At 51.0% G+C, this 27,329-nt stretch overlaps 1 protein-coding gene across 1 annotated transcript in view; it reads right to left on the bottom strand.

Annotated features, from left to right (window-relative positions):
* GALNT9 (polypeptide N-acetylgalactosaminyltransferase 9) overlaps nt 1-27,329 on the bottom strand; it is a 119,721-nt gene that overhangs the window by 40,154 nt on the left and 52,238 nt on the right. Inside the window, exons 4-6 of the mRNA XM_043488527.1 lie at nt 25,261-25,435; nt 20,620-20,817; nt 6,903-7,020 (exon numbers count right to left, since the gene is read on the bottom strand). Of these exons, the coding sequence (XP_043344462.1) occupies nt 6,903-7,020; nt 20,620-20,817; nt 25,261-25,435 (491 nt within the window). The remainder of the gene's footprint in view (nt 1-6,902; nt 7,021-20,619; nt 20,818-25,260; nt 25,436-27,329) is intronic.

Below are 27,329 nucleotides of genomic sequence, written 5' to 3'. Positions count from 1 at the left end.
GCCCAGGAGGAGGGTACAGACAGATTTTAATCAGAGGGTCTTAAATTTCTTGTGGGCTTTCCTGGTGGCTCAGATGGTAAAGAAATCTGCCTGCAACACAGGAGACCTGGGTTTGATCCCCGGGTTGGGAAGATCCCCTGGAGGAGGGCTTGGCAACCCACTACAGTATTCTTGCCTGGAGAATCCCCATGGATAGAGGAGCCCGGTGGGCTACAGTCCATGGGGTCGCAAAGAGTCAGACACGACTGAGTGACTAAGCACAGAAGAAGCACAGCATACCATATTACTTTACATAAATGGTAGAAGAATCCACCTGCCAGTGTAAGAATCTGCCTGCTAATGCAGGAGATGCAGGTTCGGTCCCTGGGTGGGGAAGATCCCCTGGAGAAGGAAATGGCAATCCACTCCAGTATTCTTGCCTGGGAAATCCCATGGACAGAGGAGCCTGGAGGGCTACAGTCCATGGGGTTGCAAAAGAGTTGGTCACAACTTAGCAACTAAACAACAACAAAAACAAATATTGTATATGTATGTCTAGCTCTGTCAGCTAGGTTTGTATCTGCATACCAGGTTATCTATATTTGTATTCAGATCTATATCTGAATGGGATGGAATAACTACACCCATATCTAGAGCTACATCCTTATTTACATGCGAGTCCACACTCACCTCCACACCAAATCCATACCTACACCTACACTTGCCTCAACTCAGTTAGTGAACTGGCCCCTGGTGTCCCACCGGCAGCGCCAACCCCAGCACCTCCCCCACAGCGAGGAGGACCTGCCCAGGGCAGAGCCCAGAGCCCCGTTTACAAAGTGGAGACCCAGGTCAGGGGCACTGGGGACCTACCTGTGGTCAAAGCACCAGAGACAGACAAAGCCTGGTGCTGCTCCCCTTTTGCTGGATTCCCCTTCTTCAATATCTCCGAAGCTTCCTACCTTCCTGCAAAGATAACCCCTGGCCTCCCCATCCCTTGTCACTGTAACCACCTGCTAGGAGCCACCCACGTGAACATCGTCCTGGCCCTCCCCTGCTGTCTAATGGCCAAACCTGCAGTGGTCACTGTGTGTTCACGAAGCATGGTGGGTGCAGGGGAGTGTCCACACCTGGACCCCCCTCCTGCCTCACCAGCCAGGACCGGGGGACTCCCCCGCTCTGCCCTCCCCCTGAGCCTGTCAGCACCCGGTGTGCCCCACACAGCCTCAGCTGTCCCCCAGGAGTGCTGGACAGCTACCCCACTTCCAGGAGCCCCCCTACTGTGGGAGGCACACTATCCGTGGTGTGCATGGGCACTGCTGGTGTTATGTGCGGGTCATTCCACTGCCTGTCCCCTCTGTCTCCCCAGCCCTGTGCCCTCTCTTCCCAGCAGGGTGTCTGGTGCCCACGGTTAGGTACCCCGGCCTCCAGCTCCTGCCTCTCCTCAGGAGATGTCCCTCCACCTCCCTGTGGAAGCTCACCTCCTTTCCCGTTCTCTAGGAGGATATTCCCATCAGTCTTCCTGGTGCTCCATGCACCACCAGACATGGAGACGTGCCCGTTTCTCCATCGCCCTCTCCCAGGTGCCTACCTGGCAGCACCCAGGGCAGTACCTTCCCCACCCACCTTGTCCAGTTCTCATTTGGAAAGTTCAGGGGTCTTAGATAGACCCCACCCCTACCTTACCCACTACACGGCCTGCTTCTTAGATTCAGGTGATGGCGTCCAGCCTGACTTCTCTCCCTGCGGTTGCAGGATACAGTTGTCGCCCTCATCCGGCCCCCAGACACCTGGTGCCTGCTCGCCTGGACCAGATCCACCCTGTTTCTCCCTCCCCTGTCGGCTCGCCCAGGCTGGCTTCTGCCTGACCCTGCACTGCCCCTGACTTGAGCCACTGCAAAGCCCCCCTGTGGTCCCTGCCCTCAAATTCCTCCTCCTGCCTCTCATGGCCCACAATCCCTGGATGGTCCCACCTGACTTGGCAGGCAAGCCAATCCCAACTGCCCTTCCAGGTGGGTCCCTTCCTGCCCTCAGCTGCCAGCTGAGTTTGGTTTCAAGGAGCCAGGAAGTGAAAGGTCGTGGGGGTGCTTCTCCTCTGCCCAGCCCCGCATGCATGCCTTGCGTCTCCAGTGGTGGTTCATCCTTGTTGGGAGGGGATCCCTCTGCCCAGGTGCCTGTCCACTGAGCATCATGTTCCCCCCACCCAGTTTGAGTGTCAAGGGCAGCAGCCAGGCTCCCGCATCCCCCAGGACCACTGTAGCTTCCTCGGGACTCTGACCTTGCTCCCTGAGCTAACATCATCTAACTCCAGGACGGATTAGAATCCAACGTAGAGAAGGAGGAATAGACCAAATACAGAGAACTGTCGCTACCTGTCAGGTTCAAGAATCATTTGAAAAGGTTTGATCTTTAATGCTGAAAAGTCAGCATATTGAAGACTACCAGATTAACCCTGTGATTCCATTTTAACATGTATAATTGAGGGTTGATTCTAAATTTGTGGTTTAAAATTGGACCTTGTCAGAGAATTTAAAACATTTGCAAACAATCCTGAAAGGCTTCAGAGAATTTGAGATGTGGTATAAGTTTGATATACCAGACACAGGAGAATTTTGTAAGCACTTAGGGGAGCTTCTGCAGTGACATCAGGCCTTCAAAGTGCTTAAAGAGAAAAGAAAATATGCCACATTTGTAAGTGTCATTTTAAAAGGTTCAAGGGAATTTAACTAGGCAGAAATGGAACTGATCATTGTTTAATAGTGTTTAATCTATTCAATCTGAGTTAATCAAACATTAATCAAAGAAAAGGGGAAGCTGAGTGTTCTTTTTTTATATTTATAACCATAATAATATGATCTCTAGGTTTCACTTTAAAACCTTAAAACAGACAGGTTTGGAAAAGTGTAACTTCAATAAACTCTTTACAAATTTTAAAACATAAGTCTTAAATAATCTTTTCTGTAAATAAAGTCTCCACAGACAAATAAACACCTAAATGAAACTCCAGAAACAAAACATAAAAGCCCAAGGACCCCAAATCAATCAGATCAGCCCCACCTCAGCACAGCCTGGCCACAGGAGACCCCAAGTCCTGGCCCCTGGCCCCTTCCCCTCTGTCCATATTTATGAAGTAAGCTCAGTAATGCTCCAGGCCCTGTGCAAAGCAAGCAGCATGCGAGCCTGGCTGGTTCACGGCCCCCAGAATGGCAGCTGGGGGGGTGGGCAGCTGGTTTTCAAAGTGGGTTCCAGTGGAGTCAGTGGCCCCTGGGAATTCGTTGGAAATGAAGATTCCTGGGCTCCACCCTGGCATACTGAATCCACATGTCTGGGATGGGGCTCAGTGATCTATTTGGAAGGAGCCTCTAGGGGATTCTGATGCTGCTGGCGTCTGAGAACCAGGCTGAGGGACCTGCTCCATCCTCGTGGTGGGTCTCCCAGCCCCTCCGCTCTGCCTGCAAACCTGCTCTGCTTGGCACTCTGAGTGGTGGAGCGGCTGTCAGCATCCTGGGGCCTCGGTGAGACCGGCTGGGACCTGGGACCCTTTGCTGCAGTGCTTGTGCCTGGACAAAGGTCTGCTCAGGCAACAAAACACAAAGAAACTCTAAGGGACTAAAAATAACTGTGAGTATGCCCAGTTGGGGCAAATTCTGGACAAAAGATACAAAAAGACTAAAACCCAACTGCCACTTCTGAAGAGCCAGGAGCAAAAGCAGGGTACTGTGCTTGGCCCCCCTGCACACAGCATCACCTACGGGGTGGACAGACCACCTAAGCCACCCCTCCATCCTGAACCTTTGGACACACCCCTACCCTCACCGCATATAGGGAGCCAGCTCAGCTCACTCCACCTCGGGGAGCAGGCTAGGGAAACTGTTGCTGTTTTCACTGCCTTCTGTAGCCACAGAAGCCCCAACAAAGCTTTGCCTAAATTTTTTGTTTAGCCACTGATTAATTTTTATTGATTAGGGAGGCAGAGAACCCTGGTCAGATCATCAGGATGCAGCATCACAGCTAATGATGAATCTTATCCCAAATTATGTCCTAAAAATTGGAAGTCAGTGCCCATGCTGGCTTCCTCTTATTTAAATCAGAAACAGCTCTGAACCTCATGCTTGGTTGCTGGTGGGTGAGAGACTCATGGCCGGCCCATCCACTGCTGCAGTTGGTCAGTTCACTAGCTGTCCCCAATTCCTGAGTCTTGGCCTCTTTGAAGAGGGGCAGGAGGGCACTGGAGTGAGGTCAGAGGTGGCAGTGTGGGTTTACATGCCTGTCAGGCTCTGGCTCTCCTGCCCCTGGCAGCCTTGCTCCCACACAGCCGGAGCCCGTGGGCCAACTGTCACTTACAGGCCGTGGGAGCCCTGCTTCACAGTTTGGATCCATGACCAAGCTCATTCAGCTTCCCCTAAGAGAGGGCATCACCAACTGGGGTCATCCATAGCTCTCCAAGTTACTCTGCCCTTGGATGGGGCAACCCTGATAATTAAGAATAGTTGGAGGATTCTTGGGCAAGTGTGACCAGAGGGGACTTCCCTGGTGGTCCAGTGGTTAAGACTCCATGCTTCCACTGAAGGGGGCATGGGTTTGATCCCTGATCAGGGAACTAAAATCCCACATACCTTGGAGCAGCTAAGTCTGTGTACCACAACTAGAGAGCCCGTATGCCGCCAACGACTGAGCCCACGTGCTACAACTACTGAAACCCATGAGCCCTAGAGCCAGTGCTCCACACCAAGAGTAGCCACTGCAATAAGAAGCCTGCATACTGCAACTAGAGAGTAGCCCCCACTCACTGCAACTACAGATAGCCCACTCACAGCAACAAAGACCCAGCACAGCCGAAAATAAATAAAAAAATTTAAAAAGAAGTTGTTGGCATCTTGCCCACTATTCTGTCCTCGTTGACCAGTCACTGCATCAGGAGCAGGGAGCTCCTGGTATCTCCCAGATACCAGGAGCTGGGAGAGGCAGGAGGGATCCTCCCCAGCAACCCCCAGCCATGCTGGGTCTTCGGACTGGTCTGTGGGTTTAAGCCTCCCAGTGATGGTGCTCTGTCAAGGCTAATAGATCCTGTGTCAAAAATGTTTTGATTTGGGAGCTCCAGTGTTGCCACTGGGTAGAGACAGCTAACCACTGGTTAGGTAGCCTTGAGCTAGTGTGAGCCTGCTTTCCAGCCCTGGCTACACCTGGCTAAGTTGCTTCCCCATCCTGGGCCTCTGTGCCCTCTGGGTGGAGCAGGGTCACTGGACTGCAGTTGCAACAGGAAAGGAAGGAGTATTAGCAGGAGTGAGGCAAGGACGTGGTGACCCATGATCAGGGGCTGAGGGTTCAAACCCACAGTCTCCTGGAAGCAGGGCCCTGTGGCAGCCCAGGTCCACAGTCTTTGAAAGCCCCGCCCGTCCCTCTTCGGATGGGCTGTGTCGTGTACTGCCAATCATGCTGTGACCATCCCACTGAGCTGAGAATGGAGCCCAGAGTACCAGCCTTCGACTGGGCATTGGCTCAGAACCCAATCCCATTTTATCCTAGGAGCACACTGAACCAAGGAGGTGAAAGACCTGCACGCTGAAAACTGCAAGACAGCAATGAAAGAAATTGAAGAAGACACTAATAAATGGAAAAGTATTCTTGCTCATGGATGGGAAAAGTGTTACTAAAATAACCATACTACTATCTATCTATAGATTCAGTGCATCCCTATCAAAATGCCAATGATATTTTCCCTCAGAAATAGAACAAACAAATAATTCCTATAATTTCTGTAGAATCACAAAAGACTCCAAAGCAATCTTGAGAAAGAAGAACAAAGCTGGAGGCATCACATGCCTTGATTTCAAACTATATTACAAGGCTACGATAATCAAAATATACGGCATTGGCATAAAAACAGACACATGGATCAATGGGACAGAAGAGAGAGCCCAGAAATAAACCCAGGCACACATTGCCAGTAAATTTATGACCAAGGAGCCAAGAACATATAACAGGGAAAAGACAGTCTCCTCAATAAATTGTGCTGGGCAGTCCAGGGAAGACTGGGCAGCTATACACAAAACAGTAAGCTGGACCACTATCTTACCTGTGCACAAAAGTTAACTCAAAATGAACTAAAGATTTGAGCATAAGACCTGGGACCATAACATTCCTAGAAGGCACAGATGTAGAGGACCGTCTTGTGGACACAGCAGGGGAAGGAGGGAGTGGGACGAATGGGGAGAGTAGCCTTGATACATACTACCATGTGTGACATAGATAGCCAGTGAGAAGTTACTGTATAGTGCAAGGAGCTCAGCTCAGTGCTCTGTGATGACCTAGGGGGTGAATTGGCAGGGAGGGAGGTCCAAGAGGGAGGAGATATATGGCGGATTCGCACTGTTGTATGGCAGAAACCAACACAACATTCTAAAGCAATTATCCTCCAATGAAAAGACAAAAATAAAGTGAACTCAAAAAGAAAATAATTAGAAGAAAACATCTTGTCTGGAGCCTTCTCAACACACTGGCCCCCAGGAGAAGCCATGGGGGCTTCCGTGGCCCACAATGCCCATGTGCACTCTGCCTTTCACCTCCACCAAGACAAGCCCACGATCTTCCCGGGTCTCCTCGCCACTGATGCACAAACTCCCCATGCGCAGGACCAGCTCTTAGTTTCCAAGCTCCCCACAAGCCCCGACTTCAGTGTAAAGCAACAGAATGAATGGCTTGAGAAATAAAGTAAGATCTGAAATACAGTCTCTTATTAGCACATTCATAATGCTTCCCAGTCCCCTTGCCACCGAGGTTTCTTACATTGACCTAAGTTTGGGGGCTTTACCTCCTCCTGACCCGTAACAAGCAGCTCACAGACCAGCCAGGCACAACTTTCGACAGGTCTGCTCAGCAAACCATCCCGTGAGTGGCCCCGGCGGCTGCGCAGAGACACTTACCCTCATGCCTAGCTCTATGTTCTCCCCGCCGTACACCTCCATGCCCGGGTCCAGCAGACCAATGTCCCCGAAGTACTCCCGGTCCACAACGAAGGAGCAGCCGATCATGGCCGGGGTCCTGGGGAGGAACAGACAGGGAGTGAGCGGGTCATCAGTGTGTGGCCCGGACCCCGGCAGCCTGGGAGGGCCTGCCACCCTCTTTCCAAGTCCTCACACATCATCCCTGAGCTCCTTCTCTTCCCCTGGTCACTGTGCCCAGGGCTTGCCTCAGGCTTGTCTTCGCACCCATCAGAGATGACCAGCATTCAATTCAGGCAACTTAGTGTAGATTTTAAAAATTTAAAAATCTGATTACCCAGTGAGTTATTTAGTTGCCCTGATCATAAATTCCCAAGCTTCAGTCACTTACCTACCTCCTTCATTATTTTATCTGTGTACCAGGAATCAGGGCCGCAATTGGCAGTCACACAGGTTGTGCACTGCTCAACTCTATGAAATCCCCTCAATATCAGGCTCCCTCTGGATGACAGACCTTGAAGCTGTACAGTGTACAACCTCTGCAGCTATATGCAACAGACTTCCAGCTGTACTATATTCCTGTAATAATTCTATTTACATCTACACATTTTAAAAATGTCAGTAAATCTTGCCTTGCCCCAAGCAATTGTATCTGTAAAATCATGTGTCAACGAGCTAGTTATATTTTCTTCTAAGATGTATTAGCAATATATCAGTGTTAAGACCTCCACTGGACATATGGAGCAGTGGTGATCAAAGCAGGTTGTGATGAGACAGAGTGGCAGAGAAAAGTGGGCGGTGTCACTGTGAATGGACCTGCACACTTGCTGACTCATTCATTCATTCCCGATACATTCACATCATAAACGCAGGGTATACCGAGAACCTGTTAGTTGGAGAAGAAAAAAAAAACATGAAGGAAAAATATCTTTCCAGCAATAGGCTCAATCTCTGTTTTGTAAGAAAGCAGGACCTTCCAAGCTTTTTTTGTTTTTTTAATTTATTTACTTTTATTTTTGTCTGTACTGCGTCTTCATTGCTGCACAGGCTTTTTCTCTAGTTGCAGAGAGCGGGGGCCACTCTCTAGTTGCAGCGTGTGGGCTTCTCACTGGGACGGCTTCCCTTGTTGCCGAACACAGGCTGTAGGATGCGCACACTTCAGTAGTTGCGGCTCCCGGCCCAGGCTCAGTAGCTGTGCAGGCTTAGTTGCTCCGAGGAATGTGGGATTTTCCCGGATCAGGGATTGAACCCACGTCTCCTGCATTTACAGGCAGATTTGTTACCACTGAGTCACCAGGGAAATCCCCTTCCAAGCTTTGGATGGAAGAATTTGCTTCAAAACAAAGACAACCACCTTGTCAGCTAAGGGCTCAGTTTCTTCCAAGCTCTTAGAGGACTGGCAAAGTCTCCCCATTGTCCCCGAAGGCCCCCCAAGACCCCCGAAAGACTGCGGACTGAGGCTGCCCTCTCCTCTGCTTCCATTGTGCTCACCCACTGCTCTCACAGGTATGAAATCTCTCTTAGTGAAAACAACACAAAAAGTTGTTCTTAATCACAGCTTAAAAGAAGCATTTCTGCTCCCAGTGACTGGGACATCAGAAGCAAGTGCCCGTGAGTTGTCCAAGAATAACAGAGGCATTAAAAGGCAATTATCCTTTTATTTGTGTAAAGATCCAATTTGTTCTGTCATGACATTTGGGCCTCAAATCTAACAGTAACGAAATTTTAATGTCACCTGTGACGTGTAGCAAGCATTTAACTGATTAAGTTATAGTTCACCAACGACGACAGCTATTTCTCTCATTTTCTTAACGACAACACAAAAATCTCAGGGTGATCTCTGATGAATGGAACTGCCAAGTCCCTGCCAAGTCTATTACAGCTGTAACGATTTTTTTATTATTGCTCCGAGTTCCAAAATAAACCTAACCTCACAAGGCGACGGTAGCAGAGTCAGCTGGCTCTGAATTTATTTGCATGAGAACTTCTTGCTGTGATTACAGAAAACAGTAAAGGCCAAGGGTTCTCAGGTTAGGCGGAGGAGGAGCCTTGTCGCCCTGGGGCGCTGGGCGACAGCTCAGCCCAGCATCTGGGCTGATGTGCTGCATGCCCGGATACAGCCTCTCTACGAGGGTGTTCCTCTGGGCTCCTGCCTTGCAGAGGCCACAGACATGCAGACACATAGGTGCACAGACACACACACCACACACACATGCGTGGACACGCATACATGCACAACAGACACAGGCACACATGGATACATGGACACATGGAGACACACATGCAACACACATACCCCATGGGGACAGACACACACACACAATAAATAGATGTACAGATACACAGACACACATAATACACACACATAGTCCCACAGATGTACTCACAAACACATACACACCCAAACGCACACAGATACATGCAGACACACATAACATGCACGCACACACTACACAGAGAAACACACATGTGCACACACATAAACACAGATACACACCTGCAGCAAACACACAGAGATACATACAGCACATGCACACACAGAGATAGACACAGACACACATCTAGGCATTCACACATAGACACACATCCCCAGGTCCATGAAGCCTCAGAGTTCTAGATGAATAGGAGCTGATAAAATGAAGGTCACAAACGGGCTCTTCTGCTTTTGGGAGAGTAACAAGGGATAAGAGAGGCACCTGCTCTCGATGTCTTAAGGAAGACCACAGGCTCACAGGCAGGGCACTGCCAGGTGACCACAGGGGAAGACAGCCGACTGGGTGTAGGGGCCACATGCACTGGTGACAGGTGGTGGAGAGACTGGTGTGGATTGGCTCAGCCTTCCTGGAGGAGTCTGAAGCTATGACTAGAGAGCCAGCAATACTTGTGCAGTGATGCAATGCTGACCCAGCTCCCTGCACACCAGCTGTGTGACCTCGGGCAAGCTGCTCAGCTTCTCTGTGCTCTGCGTCCCCACCAGTAACACGAGAGGCAGAATTGTGCCTCCTCCGAAGGCGGCTGTGCAGATGAAAACTGTATGGAGGAGGGTCTGGAGCCTGGGGACCATTTACTGTTGCTATTTTATCCCCTAACTCCATGGCTGGCATTTATCCCAGGAGGCTGATCCCAAAGCTATTTGCACAAAGCGGTGCACTGCAGCGTGATTTACAGTGGCAAAAGGGAAATCAACGTAGAGTCCATCAGTGTGGATGGTCGAATGAGTTTCGAGCCGTTCTTTCGATGGATTGTTACCTACCCAGCAGGCGAGGTGCTTATCAAGACCACCCAGCGCCATAAGAAGTGATGCTTGGGAGAGGGTAAGCGACAAGTCAGCAAGGAAAATGTCACCAACCTACCACTGTGACCAGAGAAGCAATTATGGGTGAGTGTGCCTGTATGCACAGGCTTCCCCTGTGGCTCAGTGGTAAAGAATCCACCTGCCACGCAGGAGGCGCAGGAGATGCAGTTTCAATCCCTGGGTTGGGAAGATCCCCTGAGTAGGAAACGGCAACCCACTCCAGTATTCTTGCCTGGAGACTCCCATGGACAGAGGAGCCTGGTGGGCTACAGTCCATGGGGTCACAAAGAGCCAGACATGCCTGAAGCGACTGAGCATGCATGCATGCACGCACACCTATAATGCATGCATGGATCTATGTGTGGTCTTGTGTGTGTGTGTCTGTGTGTGTGGATCTATGTGTGGTCTTATGTGTGTGTGTCTGTGTGTGGATCTATGTGTGGCCTTATGTGTGTGTGTGTGTGTGTGCAGGTCTATGTGTGGTCTTGTGTGTGTGTCTGTGTGTCTGTGTGTGGATCTATGTGTGGTCTTGTGCATGTGTGTGTCTCTGTGTGTGGATCTATGTGTGTTTTTTTGTGTGTCTGAGCATGTACACGTGTCTGTGCTTGCATTTGTATCTTCATACATCTCTGTGCATGAGTGTGCATCTGTGTGTGAGTACAGGTGTGACTCAGACCCTCATTTCATGTTCCTCTGCTTGTGGAGGGGGGCAGGTGCTGGGTGTGGGCCCCTCCGCTGACCCCAAAACATCCCCTCTTTTCCTCTGGGTTCATCTGGCCCCACGGGAAGCCGGCTTACACCCACGGTCCCTCTGTGTCCACCAGACACACTGGCGTGAATCTGGACTGCCCTGGGGATAGGGGTGCAAACCCACACGTGGGCCCTGTGGCCCCGAGAAGATGCAAGCCAGGTGAGCTGAGGGGCTGCAGCTGCTCTCCTGGAGGCGGGGGGCCCACATAGTGCAGCCAGTGCCCCATACCTGCGCTCTGCTAGCAGCTCAGAGCCACACGGAGACAAACACGCCACTGGTCATGGGTCCCATTTTGACCTCATTCAGAATTCAGGAAACAGCTCCATTTCAATGATACAGTTTACGTAGGCAGCCACCTTCAGCACACAGGACCCCTGGGGTCACGAGGGCCTGCCAGCCCCTCACTGCCCTCTCTTTCTCCATGTGTCAAGGCTGAGATACTTTTCCGCAGAAATCCAGGCCTTCTTTTGACCCTTTTCTTCCTTGAGCTTCCAGGATAATGACTGGCAGGGAAATTTCCTTAGGTAAATCTTCACACACCAGCCTTTCCCAGGCCAACTTCCTCAGAGCAGGTGTGGAAGCTGTGTCCTTCAGGAGAAGGGCATCGGCCCCTCTCCCAGGTCCAAGGGAGACCAGAAACCCCAGAGCACTTCTCAGGAAAGACCCTTTCAGGCCCACAGACTGGCCCCAAGGATGCAGCTTCCCAGCCTGGGGTCAGGCAGGTCTCATGACGCGGTAAGGGGTAACATCACAAGTTTTGCCAGGAGCCTTTGCTGCAGGCGCTGGGGTACCAGGGCTTCTTCTCATGGGTCTGCCGCTGAGGGGATGTTGTGAGAAGACCCTTCCCTGAGAAGGTGGAGAGCAGGGCTATCCTCTGGATAATGACCTTGGAAGCAAAGACCTCAAGGCTGCCCTTGGATTCGTGTCGCTCCAGATCCTCCAGCCTGAAGGGCGTGTGAAGCAGGCTGTTGGGAGCAGTGGGGACTGCGGCACTGTCCCCCTCCCCCCGAGAGCTCAGTAACAACTCAGCTCCAGTGGATATCACCAGCTAGGAAAGGGGACCTGGGTTTTTCCAGAATCTTCTACCTTTCAGAGAATAGATATTGATTTCGTCTGAAATCTCTTAAGTATAAACATTGGTTCGAAGTTTGAGACATATATGACAAGTCAGGTGACATACTGCGACTCAGGCAACTTCCCCAGAACTTGAAGGACAAGGTCACGCCACTCTAGGCTCCCTGAGCACGGTGTACACTAAGAGCAGGAGATTCAGAATGCCTTGCTCTCCCCCCGAGAAGAATCGCTGGGCATCTGGGAGCTGTCCGAGGCATCACAAGGAGGGCAGTGAGTCCCAGCGTAGAGCCTGCTGAGGGCCCGACGAGGTCTGGGGAGAGGCTGGTTGGCTTGTTCTCCAATTTGCAGGAAGCCTTGGCTGGCTGTGGTTAAAGCGATCACACGGGCCAGCTGGCCATCAGCCCCGAAGGTGGCCTTGAAAGGCCCCTGTCAGGGCTCTGCTTCCCCAAAGGGCTGCCCTCATGCCCATGGAGGATACAACTTGGGGACTGGCTGTGACAATAGCACCATATGGACCTGGGGAATGTTTGTGACTGTCACACGCATTATTGGATGTGAAGGGCCCTCAGGGTCTCATCTCAACATGGCTGTGTGTCGGCTCCGTCCCCGTGGGGTCACCCTGCTGGGAGATGCCCAGCCTTGGAGCAAGGCTCTTCAGAGGGCCCTCTTCAGGACACCAGCCATTTTTGGTTACCCAGCATGTTCATTTCTTGCAGCTGTGAAACACGTACCACATGAACTGGAGGTTCAGACAAGAGATATTTGTCCTCTGCTAGCTCTGAAGGCCAGAAGTCTGAGGTCAAGGTGTGGGCAGGGCCATGCTCCCTCTGAAGCTCCAGAGGAGGACCCTCCCTGCCTCTTCCAACTCCTGGTGGCCCCAGGTGTCCTTGGCTTGTGGCTGCACCCCTCCCATCTCTGACTGTGGAGTGGCATGGTCTTTCCTCTTCTGTGTGTCTCTTACAAGGACACTTTCAGCAGCATTCAGGACCCAGTTGGGTCATCCACAGTTATCTCCCTGTCACAACATTCTAATTACATCTGCAAAGACCCTTTTCCCAATGAGGTCGAATTCATGGGTTCTGGGGGGTCAGGACATAGACATGGCTGTCTGCTGCGCCCAGCCCTCCATCTCGGCCTTCTTGTAAACACTGTAGTATCTCCTCGGGAGACCACCTCTCTCCTTTCATGTACTCCCTGTGGGATGGTGAGTCTCTATAATTTCCTCTTGGTGAAGGTCACCGGGTCCTTGGAGGGCCCTTCTCATCCACTTCCAGGAAAGATACAGGCAGGAGTTTGTGACCCTGGAGACTGTCCTGGGGGCTGACTGAGGTGGAGGGGACACCCCCTTCCCAGTGTGGAGGGAGACGTCTGGCATTTCCGCTGGCTCCTTCTCTAACTAGGTGCCTATGTCTCCCCAAAGCTGCCTTGATTCACGTTGGCTGGCGCTCTTCTCTTGTTACTGGAATCCCCCAGACCTCAGCTCAGAGATGCTAATTTAATGGAATGGTAAGCAGCTTGGGCATTAGAATTACCTTTTTGTATGTCTTAAAATTCATTTTAAAAGTCAGTTCAACAGAGTTAAAGTCACATGAAAACAGGACACATCCGTTGAAAGTGTGTGGTTCGAGTGGCCTGATTGATGGATACACTGGGTAACCCTGACCCAGTCCAGGCAGAGAATGTGCCAATCCCAGGGCTCCTGGGCCCTCCAGGAGCTCTCCCTGCCCCTGCCCGCTCCACCAGGTGTCTGCGTCCTCTGGACTTCTCTGGACCTCAATCATACAGTGTGTGCTCTTCCGGGTCTGACGTTTTGGCCACACTTTGAGTTTCATCCTCATTGTCACGGGCATCACCATATGTCCCTTTGTAGTTCTGAGAAGCATCCCGTTATGTGGCTAGATCACGCTTCGTTTATCTATTCACGTCTTGATAGACATTTGGGTTCAATTCAGGACTATTGTGAATAAAGCGGCTGCTATGAACATTCGCATCTTTGTGTAGACATATGTTTTCATTTCTTTTGGGCAAATACCTGGGGTGGAACGGCTGGTCATGTAGGAAGTGTTTTTACCTCTAGGAGAAACTGCCAGGCTTCCAAAGTGGCCTTGCTAATGTCTGCTCCCACTGGCCACGCTGAGAGCTGCGACTGCTCCGTGTCACCGTCGGTCTATCTGGCCTTCACTGCGTCTTACTTCCCTAGTGGCTCTGCAGTGGGCGGCTTTCCATGGGTGTGTTAGTGTTCTGTCTACCTCTTTGTGTGTAGTATTTGTTCAAGGTCTTTGCCCATTTTTTTTCATTTGGGGTTTTGGCATCAGGGTTTTCCAATTCTTTCCAGGTGGTATTAATCAGGAGCAAAGTTTAAGACAACTTGCAGTGTGGCCAGAGCATTCTTTCTTCAGCTTGAGCATCCCGGCTGCTCTGAGACTTAATTTCTTGCTGGACTGCTCTTTGCTAATGGAGGGTAGGTGCCCAGAAGCCCCTCTAAGACCCTCCTAGGGGAATAAACAACTTGCAAAGGTGCCATGATGGACAGTTCTGGTCACTCATGGGCAGAGTGGCCTGTTTTAGCAGGGACGCACCAGCTTGTAGAGATGAGGCAGGAGGCGTCCCTGCCTGAGGCCTTGAAATCCCAAACCTCTGTGGGGAGAACTGGCCAAGGCTCCAGGGGATCAACAGACCCTGGAGATGAACATTCACTCCAAGAAAAATGCCTCCAGCCTGTTAGGCTTCCAGGAGAAAGTGGCAGTCCCAGTTGATTTTGAAGCATGGATTTCCCAGGGGTTCAACAGACCACAGAAAAGAGGAGAGGGGCTGAAAACTGCAGAAGGTCAGTCAGTGATGGAAACGAACAAAGCAAGCCGGGTACGAGGAGAACGAGGGTGCAAATCTGAAGGCAGAGCAACACAGAGACGTCAGGCAGTGGTGGGGACCGCAGCCAACTGGAGCCCTCAGGCCTGTTTAGACAGGGGGTCACTTCTCAGCTCCAGCGACTGGCTGCCCTGTGAGAACGTGCACCTTCTCATTTTAATAAAGGTGCATCTTTAACATGGGGAAAACTCTCCATTTTCAGGTATGGGAACCAATTCAAAATGAAATAAGTGCTTTGGAGGACATTCTCTCTAGCACACCCACCATCCTGGGTCTCCTGGTTTCTTTGTCCTCTGCTTCTTTATGACTCTCGTGGTGTTGCCTCTGTCTGTCTGTTTGTCTCTCCCTCATTCTGTCTGGGTCTCTGTCTCCTTCCCAATCCCTCTTTGCATCCCTATTCCTTTCTGCTCCCTGACACCTTCCTCATTTTCTTTCCACCCTCCCCCAACTCTCTGTCTTCCTCTGCTCATCCTGAAGTAGTCAACAGATGGGCTCCAGGTTAGACATTTACAACGGGCTTCCAATTTGCATTTCTGGGGGCAGGAAGAAGGGGGGCTTCAGGCTGGATTCCTGAGACAAAAGATAGGTGGGCTCCAGATCAGGCATTTACAATCAGCCTCCTGTTTGCCCTCTGAGATGGAAGTAACAGCAGCAACAGGGTAAATAGCCATTGTATGTCTCTTGTAAACACCCAAAGTAATAGTCATGGCAAGGACAAAGAGGGGCAAACCCTGTTTGAGTAAAAGATTAAGGGATCTCTGCTTCCCCCTTTTTGGGACAAAGGAGACACTACATATGCCCCCAAAAGGGTCCTTTATGGGAGTGAAAGTCAAGGGATAACGCCAGGCCATAATGAGCCTTGCTCTTCCCAGAAGCCTTTACTTTGAGATCCATCTTGGCTGAGAGGTGTGTGCGCACCCAGGGGAGGGTCCCAGGGTAGGTCAGGTGTGGAAAAAGGAACCAGACAATTAGCCTGAAGGAAGACAAAGACCCAGAAGAACTGACCTATATAAATGACTTAACCACCTCTTTACTGTGCTGCTCACCACTAGGAAGGGCCCGCCCTTTCTCTCCGTCGTTTGTCTCTGCCTTGCTTCTGTCTTAACTAAGCAAACATTTTCTCTATGTGCTATCTCACCTGTTGTTGTGCTGTGTCCGTAATAATAAACTTTGTACCTGCATTTACAGTTTCTGCCTCCATGATAAATGCATTTTTCACTGGGGGCAAAGATCCAGAGAAAAATAGCCTCTAGCCCTTGCTGGTCTGGTGGCTAGAATTCTTGCTTCTCATCCAGGCTTCCCAGGTTCAGTTCCTGGGTAGGGAATGAAGATCTTGCTTCACACCACTGCTCACTGCTGCTTCCCTGAGATTCATCTCTCTTGTTCCCCTCTCTTTCCTTGGTATCTCCCTTTTTCTGCTCTCCCAAGTCTGTGTGCTTTTTCTCTGTCTCTTCTACTGGCTCTTTCTCTTTTGATGTTCACTCCGTCTGTTTGTCTCCCTCGTCCCTCCTTCTCTCTCCTTCGTCTAACCTGGTTATCAGTCAGTTCAGTCGCTCAGTCATGTCTGACTCTTTGTGACCCCATGGACAGCAGCACGCCAGGCTTCCCTGTCCATCACTAACTCCCAGAGCTTACTCAAACTCATGTCCATAGAGTCAGTGATGCCATCCAACCATCTCATCCTGTCACCCCCTTCTCCTCCTGCCTTCAATCTCTCCCAGCATCAGGGTCTTTTCCAATTAGTCAGTTCTTTGCATCAGGTGGCCAAAGTATTGGAGCTTCAGCTTCAGCATCAGTCCTTCCAATGAATATTCAGAACTGATTTCCTTTAGGATTGACTGGTTTGATCTCCTTGCAGTCCAAGGAACTCTCAAGAGTCTCCTCCAACACCACAGCTCAGAAGCATCAATTCTTCGGTGCTCAGCTTTTTTTATAGTCCAACTCTCACATCCATACATGACTACTGGAAAAACCATAGCTTTGACTAGACGGACCTTTGTTGGCAAAGCAATCTGTCTGCTATTCAGTATGTTGTCTCTGCTATTCAATTTGTCATGGCTTTTCTTCCAAGGAGAAAGCGTCTTTTAATTTCATGGTTGCAGTCACCATCTGCAGTGATTTTCGAGCCCCCCAAAAATAAAGTCTCTCACTGTTTCCATTGTTTCCCTACCTATATGCCATGAAGTGATGGGACCAGATGCCATAATCTTAGTTTTCTGAATGTTGAGCTTTAAGTCAACTTTTTCACTCTCCTTTTTCACTTTCATCAAGAGGCTCTTTAGTGCTTCTTCACTTTCTGCCGTAAGGGTAGTGTCATCTGCTTATCTGAGGTTATTTATATTTCTCCTGGCAATCTTGATTCCAACTTGTGCTTAATCCAACCCAGCATTTTGCATGATTCACTCTGCATATAAGTTAAATAACTAGGGTGACAATATACAACCTTGATGTACTCCGACGTTCCGATGTTCTTGATGTTCTTGATGAACTTGATGTTCCAATTTGGAACCAGTCTGTTGTTTCATGTCCAGTTCTAACTGTTGCTTCTTGACCTGCATACAGATTTCTCAGGAGGCAGGTCAGGTGGTCTGGTATTCCTGTCTCTTGAAGATTTTTCCACAGTTTGTTGTGATCCACACAAAGGCTTTGGCATATTCAATAAAACAGAAATAGATATTTCTCTGCAACTCTCTTATTTTCTTGATGATTCAATGGATGTTGGCAATTTGATCTCTGCCTTTTCTAAATCCACCTCTGCCTTTTTTAAATCCAGCTGGAACATCTGGAAGTTCATGGTTCATGTACTGCTGAAACCTGGCTTGGAGAATTTTGAGCATTACTTTGCTAACAAGTGAGATGAGTGCAATTGTGTGGTAGTTTGAACATTCTTTGGCATTGCCTTTCTTTGGGATTGGAATGAAAACTGACCTTTTTCAGCCTTGTAGCCACTGCTGAGTTTTCCAAATTTGCTGGCATATTGAGTGCAGCACTTTCATAGCATCATCTTTCAGAATTTGAAATAGCTCAACTGGAATTCTATCACCTCCACCAGCCTTGTTTGTAGTGATGCTTCCTAAGGCCCACTTGACTTTGCATTCCAGGATGTTTGGCTCTAGGTGAGTAATCACACCATCATGGTTATTTGGGTCATGAAGATCTTTTTTGTACAGTTCTTTTTTGTATTCTTGCCACCTCTTCTTAATATCTTCTGAGTCTGTTAGGTCCATACCATTTCCGTCCTTTATTATGCCCATCTTTGCATGAAATGTTCCTTTGGTATCTCTAATTTTCTTGAAGAGATCTCTAGTCTTTCCCATTCTATTGTTTCCCTCTACTTCTTTGCATTGATCACTGAGGAAGGCTTTCTTATCTCTCCTTGCTATTCTTTGGAACTCTGCATTCAAATGGGTATATCTTTCCTTTTCTCCTTTACCTTTCGCTTCTCTTCTTTTCACAGCTATTTGTAAGGCCTCATCAGACAACCATTTTGCCTTTTTGCATTTCTTTTTCTTGGGGATGGTCTTGATCACTGCCTCCTGTACAATGACATGAACCTTTGAACATAGTTCTTCAGGCACTCTGTCTATCAAATCTAATCCCTTGAATATATTTGTCACTTCCACTGTATATTGTTAGGGATTTGATTTAGGTCATACCTGAATGGTCTTGTGGTTTTCCCTACTTTCTTCAATTTAAGTCTGAATTTGGAAATAAGGAGTTCATGATCTGAGCCACAGTCAGTTCCCGGTCTTGTTTTTGCTGACTGTATAGAGCTTCTCCATCTTTGGCGACAAAGAATATAATAAATCTAATTTCAATATTGACCATCTAGTGATGTCCATGTGTAGAGTCATCTCTTGTGTTGCTGAAAGAGGGTGTTTTCTGTGACCAGTGCGTTCTCTTGACAAAATTCTATCAGCCTTTGCCCTGCTTCATTTTGTACTCCAAGGTCAAATTTGCCTGTTACTCCAGGTGTCTCTTGAATTCCTACTTTTGCATTCCAATCCCCTATCAGGAAAAGGACATCTTTTTTGGATGTTATTTCTAGAAGGTCCTGTAGGTCTTCATAGAACCATTCAACTTCAGCTTCTTCAGGATTAGTGGTTGGGGCATAGACTTGGATTACTGTTATATTGAATGGTTTGCCTCGGAAGTGAACAGAGATCATTCTGTCATTTTTGAGATTTCACCCAAGTACTGAATTTTGGACTTTTGTTGACTATGATGGCTACTCCATTTCTTCTAAGGGATTCTTGCCCACAGTAGTAGGTAAAACAGTCATCTGAGTTAAATTCGCCCATTCAAGTTCATTTTAGTTCACTGATTCCTAAAATGTCGATGTTTACTCTTGCCATCTCCTGTTTGACCACTTCCAATTTACCTGATTCATGGACCTAACATTCCGGGTTCCTAAGTGGATCACATTTTGTCAGAACTCTCCACCATGACCTGTCCATCTTGGGTGGCCCTACACGGCATGGCTCATAGTTTCATTGATTTAGACAAAGCTGTGGTCCATGTGATCAGTTTGATTAGTTTTCTGTGACTGTGGTTTTCATTCTCTCTGTCCTCTGAGGGATAAGGATAAGAGGCTTATGGAAGCTTCCTGATGGGAGAGACTGACTGTGGGGGAAACTGGGTCTTGTTCTGATGGGCAGGGCCATGCTCAGTATATCTTTAATCCAATTTTCTGTTGATGGGCAGGGTTGTGTTCCCTTTCTGTTGTTTGACCTGAGACCAAATTATGGTGGAGGTAGTGGCAACCTCCTTCAAAAGGTCCCATGCATGCACTGCCGCATTCAGTGCCCCTGACCCTGCAGCAGGCCACCGTTGACCCACACCTCTGCTGGAGACTCCTGGACACTCACAAGCAAGTCTGGGTCAGTCTCTTGTGGGGACATTGCTCCTTTCTCCTGGGTCTTGGTACACACAAGGTTTTGTTTGTGCCCTCCAAGAGTCTGTTTCCCTAGTTCTGTGTAAGTTCTGACGGCTCTATGGTGGGGTTAATGGCGACTTCCTCCAAGAGGGCTTATGCCACACCAAATCTGCTGCACCTAGAGCCTCTACCCCTGTGGCAGGCCACTGCTGACCCATACCTCTGCAGGAGACACTCAAACACTCAAAGTCAGGTCTGGCTCAGTCTCTGTGGGGTCTCCTGGTACACACAAGGTGTTTTTTTTGAGCTCTTCAAGCATCTCTGGTGGGTATGGGGTTTGATTCTAAGTGTGACTTCGCCCCTCCTACCGTCTTGCTGGGACTTCTCCTTTGCCCTTGGATGTAGGGTATCTTTTTTTTGGTAGGATCCAACATTCTCCTGTCGATGGTTGTTCAGCAGCAAGTTGTAATTTTGGAGTTCTCGCAGGAGAAGATGAGCACATGTCTTTGTACTCTGCCATCTTGATCCCTGGTTATCACTCAGGCCACAATCTGGAGCCACCTCCCGTTTCCCCATCACATCGCCATGTCCCTCTGCACACCCAGGGAAACCCTGTACTGCCTGCATCCTGCTGTTTCTACTCTCCCACCTGGTGCCAGGCCTTGGCTTTCTGCAGAGGAATGCCACCTGTCCCTCCAGTCCCCAAGGCCCCTGTGGCAGCCCTGCCCCACCTCACTGCCCTGTCTCTTTTCAGGGCAGGCCCCACTCCAGTGGCCCCGCCCACCTGACTCCTCCAGTGCAGGCCCCGCCCCAGTGGCCCTGGTGGCCGGCTCACCTGATGGGCGCCGCCTCGTCGCCGCGGTCCAGCCAGTCCTGGGGCGGGACGATGTACATGCACCAGAGGCCCCAGTTGTAGCCGTGGGCCGCGCTGGCATACTGCTGCACCTCGAACGTGTCGTACTTGATGTTGTCAATGGCTGGCAAGACGATCCGCCGGCGGTCCTCCCGGATCCGCGTAAGGGCGGGCTCGGCCCTGCAAGGAGATGCAGGCCCGTGAGGAAAGGCACGGATGCCAGGGACCTACCTACCCCCTAGGTAGGGAGCCGGGACCCAGACGACCACACTCGCATCTAATGTTGGGCTAGACCGCCCCTGCGGAGGGTAGATCCAAGCGCTGCACCTCTGGAAGCCCTGGAAGTCTTCTGGGCTGCCCACCCACCTGCCCAAGGCAGCCCGTGGCTAACCACCGATTGTCACTAGGGATATAAACACCATCCAGGCCCAATCTCTGACATCTCTGCTGGGCTCTCCTGGCTTCAGAGCGCCCAGTGAATCAGCTCAGTCTGTCAGCTGGTCTGCCTCACAGCCTGGCTTTTCTCCCCAGTGAATCCTGCTTCCTGGCCCGCCTCCCCTCCAGGGCTGGAAGGTACATTCATTTACAAGCAGGAATCGAGGCATGAATGTGCCACACCCTCTTGTAACACACTGGAGCAGGAACTAGAAAGGAAAAAATAAAATCCGTGCCTCAGGGAGCGTAGGATATACTGAAGGGACAGAAAGGCTAACAAGTGCTGTTGTGCAGTGCACAACCTACGCAACAGTATGTGGTGGTCCTGACTGAGTGGGTATGGGGGGACAGACAAAAATGTGTAAGTAAAGGATATATTAGGAGGTGATATGTATTGTGACAGAAAAAGAGAGCCAAATAAGGGTGATTTGGAATTGCAGTTTTAAATAGGGTGTTCAGGGTAAGTTGCACTGGGTGATGAGCAGAGGTGGTGTAAGATGTAGCAGCTGGTTGTCAGGGGAGGCAGGTAGGGCGCTGAACACAGAAGGAGCAGCCAGCACTGAGCCCCTGGGATGTGCTGGTGTGATTGGGAAGCAGGCCAGGAGGCTGGAGTGGAGAGATGGTGGCCGTGCAGGTGATGAAGGCGGAGAGGAGAGAGACCAGAGGACAAAGGCCGTGGGTTATAAATTTTCAATGCAGGAGTCCCCGGGGGCAAGCAGGTACAGTTTCACTCTGGAGATGACCTTGTCTCTTGCAAGGATGAGATGCTGCCCGAGGGGGTGGAGTTCAACATGGTCATGAGCAGCCTGCTGACTGGGGGACCGGAGAGATGAATGGGGAACAGGAGCCGAGCTCAGTTAGGGACAGCGGGGGCTGGGGTCAGGGTTGGAGCTCTCTGACCCTGCCTGGCCAGATTCACCCTGTAGCCAGCCTTCCTTCCCGTCCTTCCATGCGAGAGCTTGGTATTTACCTGCCTTTCAGCTTCACGGGGAGGATTAATTAATTACTGTTAGCAAAGTGCTTCAGAGATGAAAAGCTCTCTGCAAATGCCACATGTGCTAATAAGGCAGAATCTTTATGGAGGCAGTTCTGGGAGGGGAGGGCTATTTGCAGATGGATAACTGGGTTTTCAGTAGTAAAAATTAAAGTTACAGTAGTTTCAAATGGCATTTTGATGTGATAGACTTGTGACTCTCCCAAACGTCCTCCAAATGCTCCAGGGAGTTTAACATACATGAGAGGGACGGAAAGGCCTTCAAGTACTGCTGTGCCGTTCACAACCTACACAACAGTATGCAGTGACCCTGGTGGAGGGCAGACCATACCATGTCATTGCTGATAGTAGGTGACAGATGTCATGGGAAAAGAAGAGTCGCTTCATGAGGGTGGCAGAGGAGAGGGAAATGGGGGCCAGCAGGGGAAGTCAGAAGTCACATCTCAGTCAGGCACACGCTGGGTCAGAGCCAGCCCTGAGAACACACTGGTGGTCCTGGGCTGGCTGAGATATACCAGCGGGAGCGCAGGAGTGTGGAAGGAAAGGGCTCCATTCACCTGCCTACCAGGCGCCAAAGCCCTGGTCCAACCAAAACAGCAGTTAGGAAAACCGGGAACTTTGAGAGGTCCCGAAGGCCAGACCCTCAGGGGCCCCAGCTGGGGACACCTGGCCAAGCACTGTGGGACTTGATCAGCACGCCCACCACGAATCCCCTCCCTATAACCCTCTCATCTCCCTCGAGGGAATATCTCAGTGAACCTCTTAGTTTAGGCTTCAGAGAGTTTAAAGATGTGACTTGGGAGATTTGATATAAATAAGAGTGAGTTTTAGTTTCTCTCAAAATGGAGCAAGCTGGCTACACGGGGCTGACTTTTCCCTGCTGCTCGGCTGGCAGGGGCTGCAGGCTGCCCCTGGGTGAGGGGTTCATGCTCCCTGCCCACTGTGGACCCCTTGCATACCCTACTGCTACGGGTTTAACTTAAGGATCTTCAGGTGAGATCACACTGGGTGACCTCTGTGTGTGTGTGTGTGTGTGTGTGTGTGTGTGTGTGTGTTATGGCTCAGGTGTGTCCAATTCTTTGTGACCCCATGGACTGTAGCCCACCAGGCTTCTCTGTCCATGAGATTCTCCGGGCAAGAATGCTGGAGTGGGTTGCTGTTTCCTTTTCCAGGAGATCCTGACCCAGGGATCGAACCCAGGTCTCTTGCATTGCAGGCAGATTCTTTACCATCTGAGCCACCAGGGAAGCCTGGGTGGGCCCTAAATCCACAGACAAGGGTCCTTAGAAGAGAGAAGGGGAGAGGCACAGTCACACAGAGGGGAGAAGCCATGTGAAGATGGACACAAAGATTGGAGGGACGCGGTCACAAGCCCAGGGACTCCTGGAGACCCCGGAGCTGGAAGAGGGGTGAATGGTGTCCTCCCACAAAGATTGGTCCACTTGGAACCCGGGATGTGACCTTACTGGGAAACAGAGTCTTTGCAGAGGTAATTCAGTTAAAAAACCCAAGATGAGATCACCCTGGATTGGGTGAGCCCTGAATCCAAGATGTGTCCTTCTAAGAGAAAGGAGAGGGAGACATGAGGCCAGGACACAGAGGAGAAACCACGTGATGACAGAGGCAGAGATGGAGGGATGCTGCCACAGCCCTGGACATCTGGAGCCGTCAGAGCTGGAAGAGGTGGGAGGCTCCTCCCCGAGGGCTTCCTGGGGAGCCCAGCCCTGCCTGCACCTTGATTTTGACTTCTGGCCTCAGAGTTGTAAGAGAATGAATTTCTCTCGTTTGGAGCCACCAGCTTTTGGTCATTGTTATGGCAGCCCCAGGACACTCCTGCACTGGGTGACCCTCCCTCCACCTGCTCATGTCCCAGCCCCTCCAACACAGGTGGTCCCCTGGGGTCTCAGTCTTCAGTCCCAGCTGGGCACTTGTCTGACACCTGTGTGCTAGAGCCGGCACTGCTGGGGACTGGGGCGGTTCACAAGCATCTCACATGTAACCTTGGCAACAATCCAGCTCTCTAACATCACCCGTCAGCGCGTGAAGAAACCAAGGCTTGCCCGGGGCTCAAACACTCGCATCATGTCGGTGGCTCAACCGTCCTGTCCCGATCCTTCCCGCGGGATCGCCAAACTCTGCCCTCCCCACCCAGCTGCCGTTTATTCCTCTCGGGTTCTCTGCAGGGACTGGCGGGAGTGAGGGCTCAGGGGGCGACTCCCAGAGGCAGTCACCAGAGAGGAAATTAGGAAACATACCAAGAGCCCAGCGGGCGCTTTCCAGAAAACTCTGAAGCACATCCTTCTGTTCTAGCAACATATCCTCAGGCACCTGCTGTGAGAGCATCAGCTCACCGCCTGCCTAGGGACATCAGGGCCTGGATAGAGGCACCAGGGCCACCTGCAGCTCTGAAGTCCCTTGTGGATAATTTGCTGGACAAATGACTCAGTTCTTAAGGCATCACTGGCCACCTTTGGGCACAGCCTCATGAACATCCCCAGGCGAGAGAGCAAAGGTCCGGGGCCCCACCCTGAGACCCTGTATCCCACAGACCTGTACTTCCTGCCAGCTCTCAGGGGTGTCAGATGCTGCTGGTCTGGGGTTCACACTGAGCACCAAGGCCCTGCAGGGTCCCTGCCCCCTGGGGCACCTCTAGATCATCCTGCACACGTGCTTGGGTGTTTCCACGGCGTCCCGGCCACTTCCCTGTATCCTGGCCACATCCCCCTCCAGGTTTCTCATTAGAAGCCCACCTCGCCCCTGAATGGATGTGTGGGAGAAAATGGGCAGATGCTGTGTCCTAAGACTTTCTCATAAAGATGAGAAATTGCTTCCAACTAGACTTGGGTTTCTATTAACCGAGACCCGATAGACCACATTTCACATACACAAGACCCAACTTTGTGTGTCTCTCCCTGACCTAAGGTCACATAAACATCCTCATTTGAGCTGTCACCTGCTGGAATGACTGGACAATTCAAATTCCTGTGGGCACAAGGTGGGGAGACAGATCAGTCCTCATACACAGGCATCACAAACAGGGTTCTCGGTTCTAGGAACTGCACATGGAGTGACCACGTGGCTGGACTCAGCTGCATTCCACCCCCACCCCCACCCCCACCCCCACCCGGCTCCTACAGGCCCAGACAAACCCCATCCAGGGCACAGCTCCACTTGGCCCCAGGCCTCACCCTTACCAGCCTGTGCTGAACTCCACATGGGCATCGAAGAAGCCGACGACAGGGGCTGTGGCGACCTTCCAACCCTGCAGCCGTGCCCGGATCAGGCCTTCCCGCCTGCTGTTGCGGACGATCTTCACCAGGCCTGGGTATCTCTTGCTGACATATTGGTCCAGGTTGAGCTTGAGTTCCACTGCGGGGACACAGAAAAGTTTCAGGCATGACCCTGTGGGAGGGCCCGAGGCCACTGAGACCCACGGTCAATGTGTGCTCCGGACCCATACTTCATAAACTTTCAGAGGACACACCACAGCTGGACATGCTCAAGGTACTGGGGGGACTTCGGAGAGATAAGACCCCCACCTCGTGGAGCTGTGTTCCAGTGGGAGAGACCATGAGCAATCAAGCCAGACTGATTCAGACAGAAACACGTGTTATGAGAATAAGGGGAAACGGGGCTGAATTACTCAACTGTAGGAATGCAGTCGACAGGCAGATGGATGGATAAACAAAGTGTGGTGCATCCACACAGTGGAATATGGTCCGGCTTTAGAAAGGAAATTCTGACACACGTTACAAGGTAGATAAACTTGAGAACATGATGCTCAGTGAAATAATCCAGTTCCCAAGGGGCAAGTGCTGTGCGATTCCACTTATATGAGGTCCCTGGAGCAGACATGTCCACAGGGACAGAAGGCAGGATGGAAGAGACATGGGGAGTTAGTGTTTAATGGGGACAGAGTTTCATTTGGGGAAGATGAAAAGGTTCTGGTGGTGATGGCTGTACAATGCTGTGAACATCCTTGATACCCCTGAACTCTACAATTATTTTGCAAATGTTTAATTTTACGTTGTGAGAATTTCAACTCAATAAATCTTTGAAAAAACAGATAAGGGCCCAGGAGTCTTTGTGAAGAAGCTCCCGAGGGCTAAGGGCACAAGCAACAAAATAGGTCACAATCATAGCAAACATTAGCCAAAATGAAAAAGAAAAAGGGGAAAGGGAGTGGGCGTCTGAGTGGGGCGGGGGCTTCTCCGGGTCAGCAGGGCAGGGACAGGGGTGGCCTGTGAAGGTGACACGTGGGCTGTGACAGGATGGGGAGCCGGCGGGGAGGAGAGGAGGACGTTACAGGCATGGGAAAAGAGCAGTGTGGGGACACCCTTGGCTGCTCTCAGGGGTTGGGGGTGGTGGGGAGGAGGTGCAGAGAGGAGCAGAGGGCTTGGGAGTGGGCTCAGGGCTGAGCAGGAGGAGCTGAGAGGGCTTGAACCGGATCCTTGCTCCTGGGCCTTTGTCAATACTCTCACGCCTTGGCTATGGGGACTTCTTGCAGAAGACCTCCACCACCCGGAGGCCTTCCCCCCACATGCCCATCATCAGGCTCCAGTGGATACTCCCAGGAGGGCAGCCTGGCCCCACGGGGGCTCCAGCTGCATAGCCAGTGGGTCCCGGAGCCGTGTCCCCGTGCTCCGTCCTGCCCTCTCCAGGCCTCATTCTCGCTCCCTTGACAGTGTCGAGCGGGGCTCTCCTGGCGTAGACACAGATCACAGGTGAGGTTGGAGCTCCTTTAGGCCAGGAGGGCTCTGGGAGGCCTCTCCCTGCGCTCCTCCACCCTCCCCCTGACTCCCGACATAAGAAGGAGAGACTGCAATGACGGAGAGACCCAGCAGTCACAGCTCCACGCCAGGACCTCAGTGTGGGAGCCGCCCGTAGTTGGGTCCATGCTCCTCTCTGCTTCTGCAGAGGAACGGATGAGGACAGGCCAGGAACCTCCAGACCCTTGTTGGGGGCTTGGAGCCCCATGTGCCTGGTGGGTGTGGATAAATGCCTGGGCTGGATGGAGGCTGAGGTGGGGCCATGATAAGAGATCCCTGGGGACCACGCTCCAGCTGTGAGCACCAGCGCCTTCCCCATCAGCAAGCCCCCAACTGGAGTTTTGTTCATGAACAAGAAGTGAAGGTGTGATTAGCATAGGGAGACTCAACACACGGGGGGCCTTTCTGGATGATGGCTGTAGGGGTTGAATAGCCAACCCCCCAAACTCAGGCCCACCCAGAACCTCAGAATGTGACCTCAATTGGAAATAAGG

Source organism: Cervus canadensis, chromosome 1, assembly GCF_019320065.1.
Source record: "Cervus canadensis isolate Bull #8, Minnesota chromosome 1, ASM1932006v1, whole genome shotgun sequence".
NCBI classification, from domain to species: domain Eukaryota; kingdom Metazoa; phylum Chordata; class Mammalia; order Artiodactyla; family Cervidae; genus Cervus; species Cervus canadensis.
The sequence above is the reverse complement of the archived record's forward strand: the minus strand, read 5'-3'. Positions and strand labels throughout refer to the sequence as shown.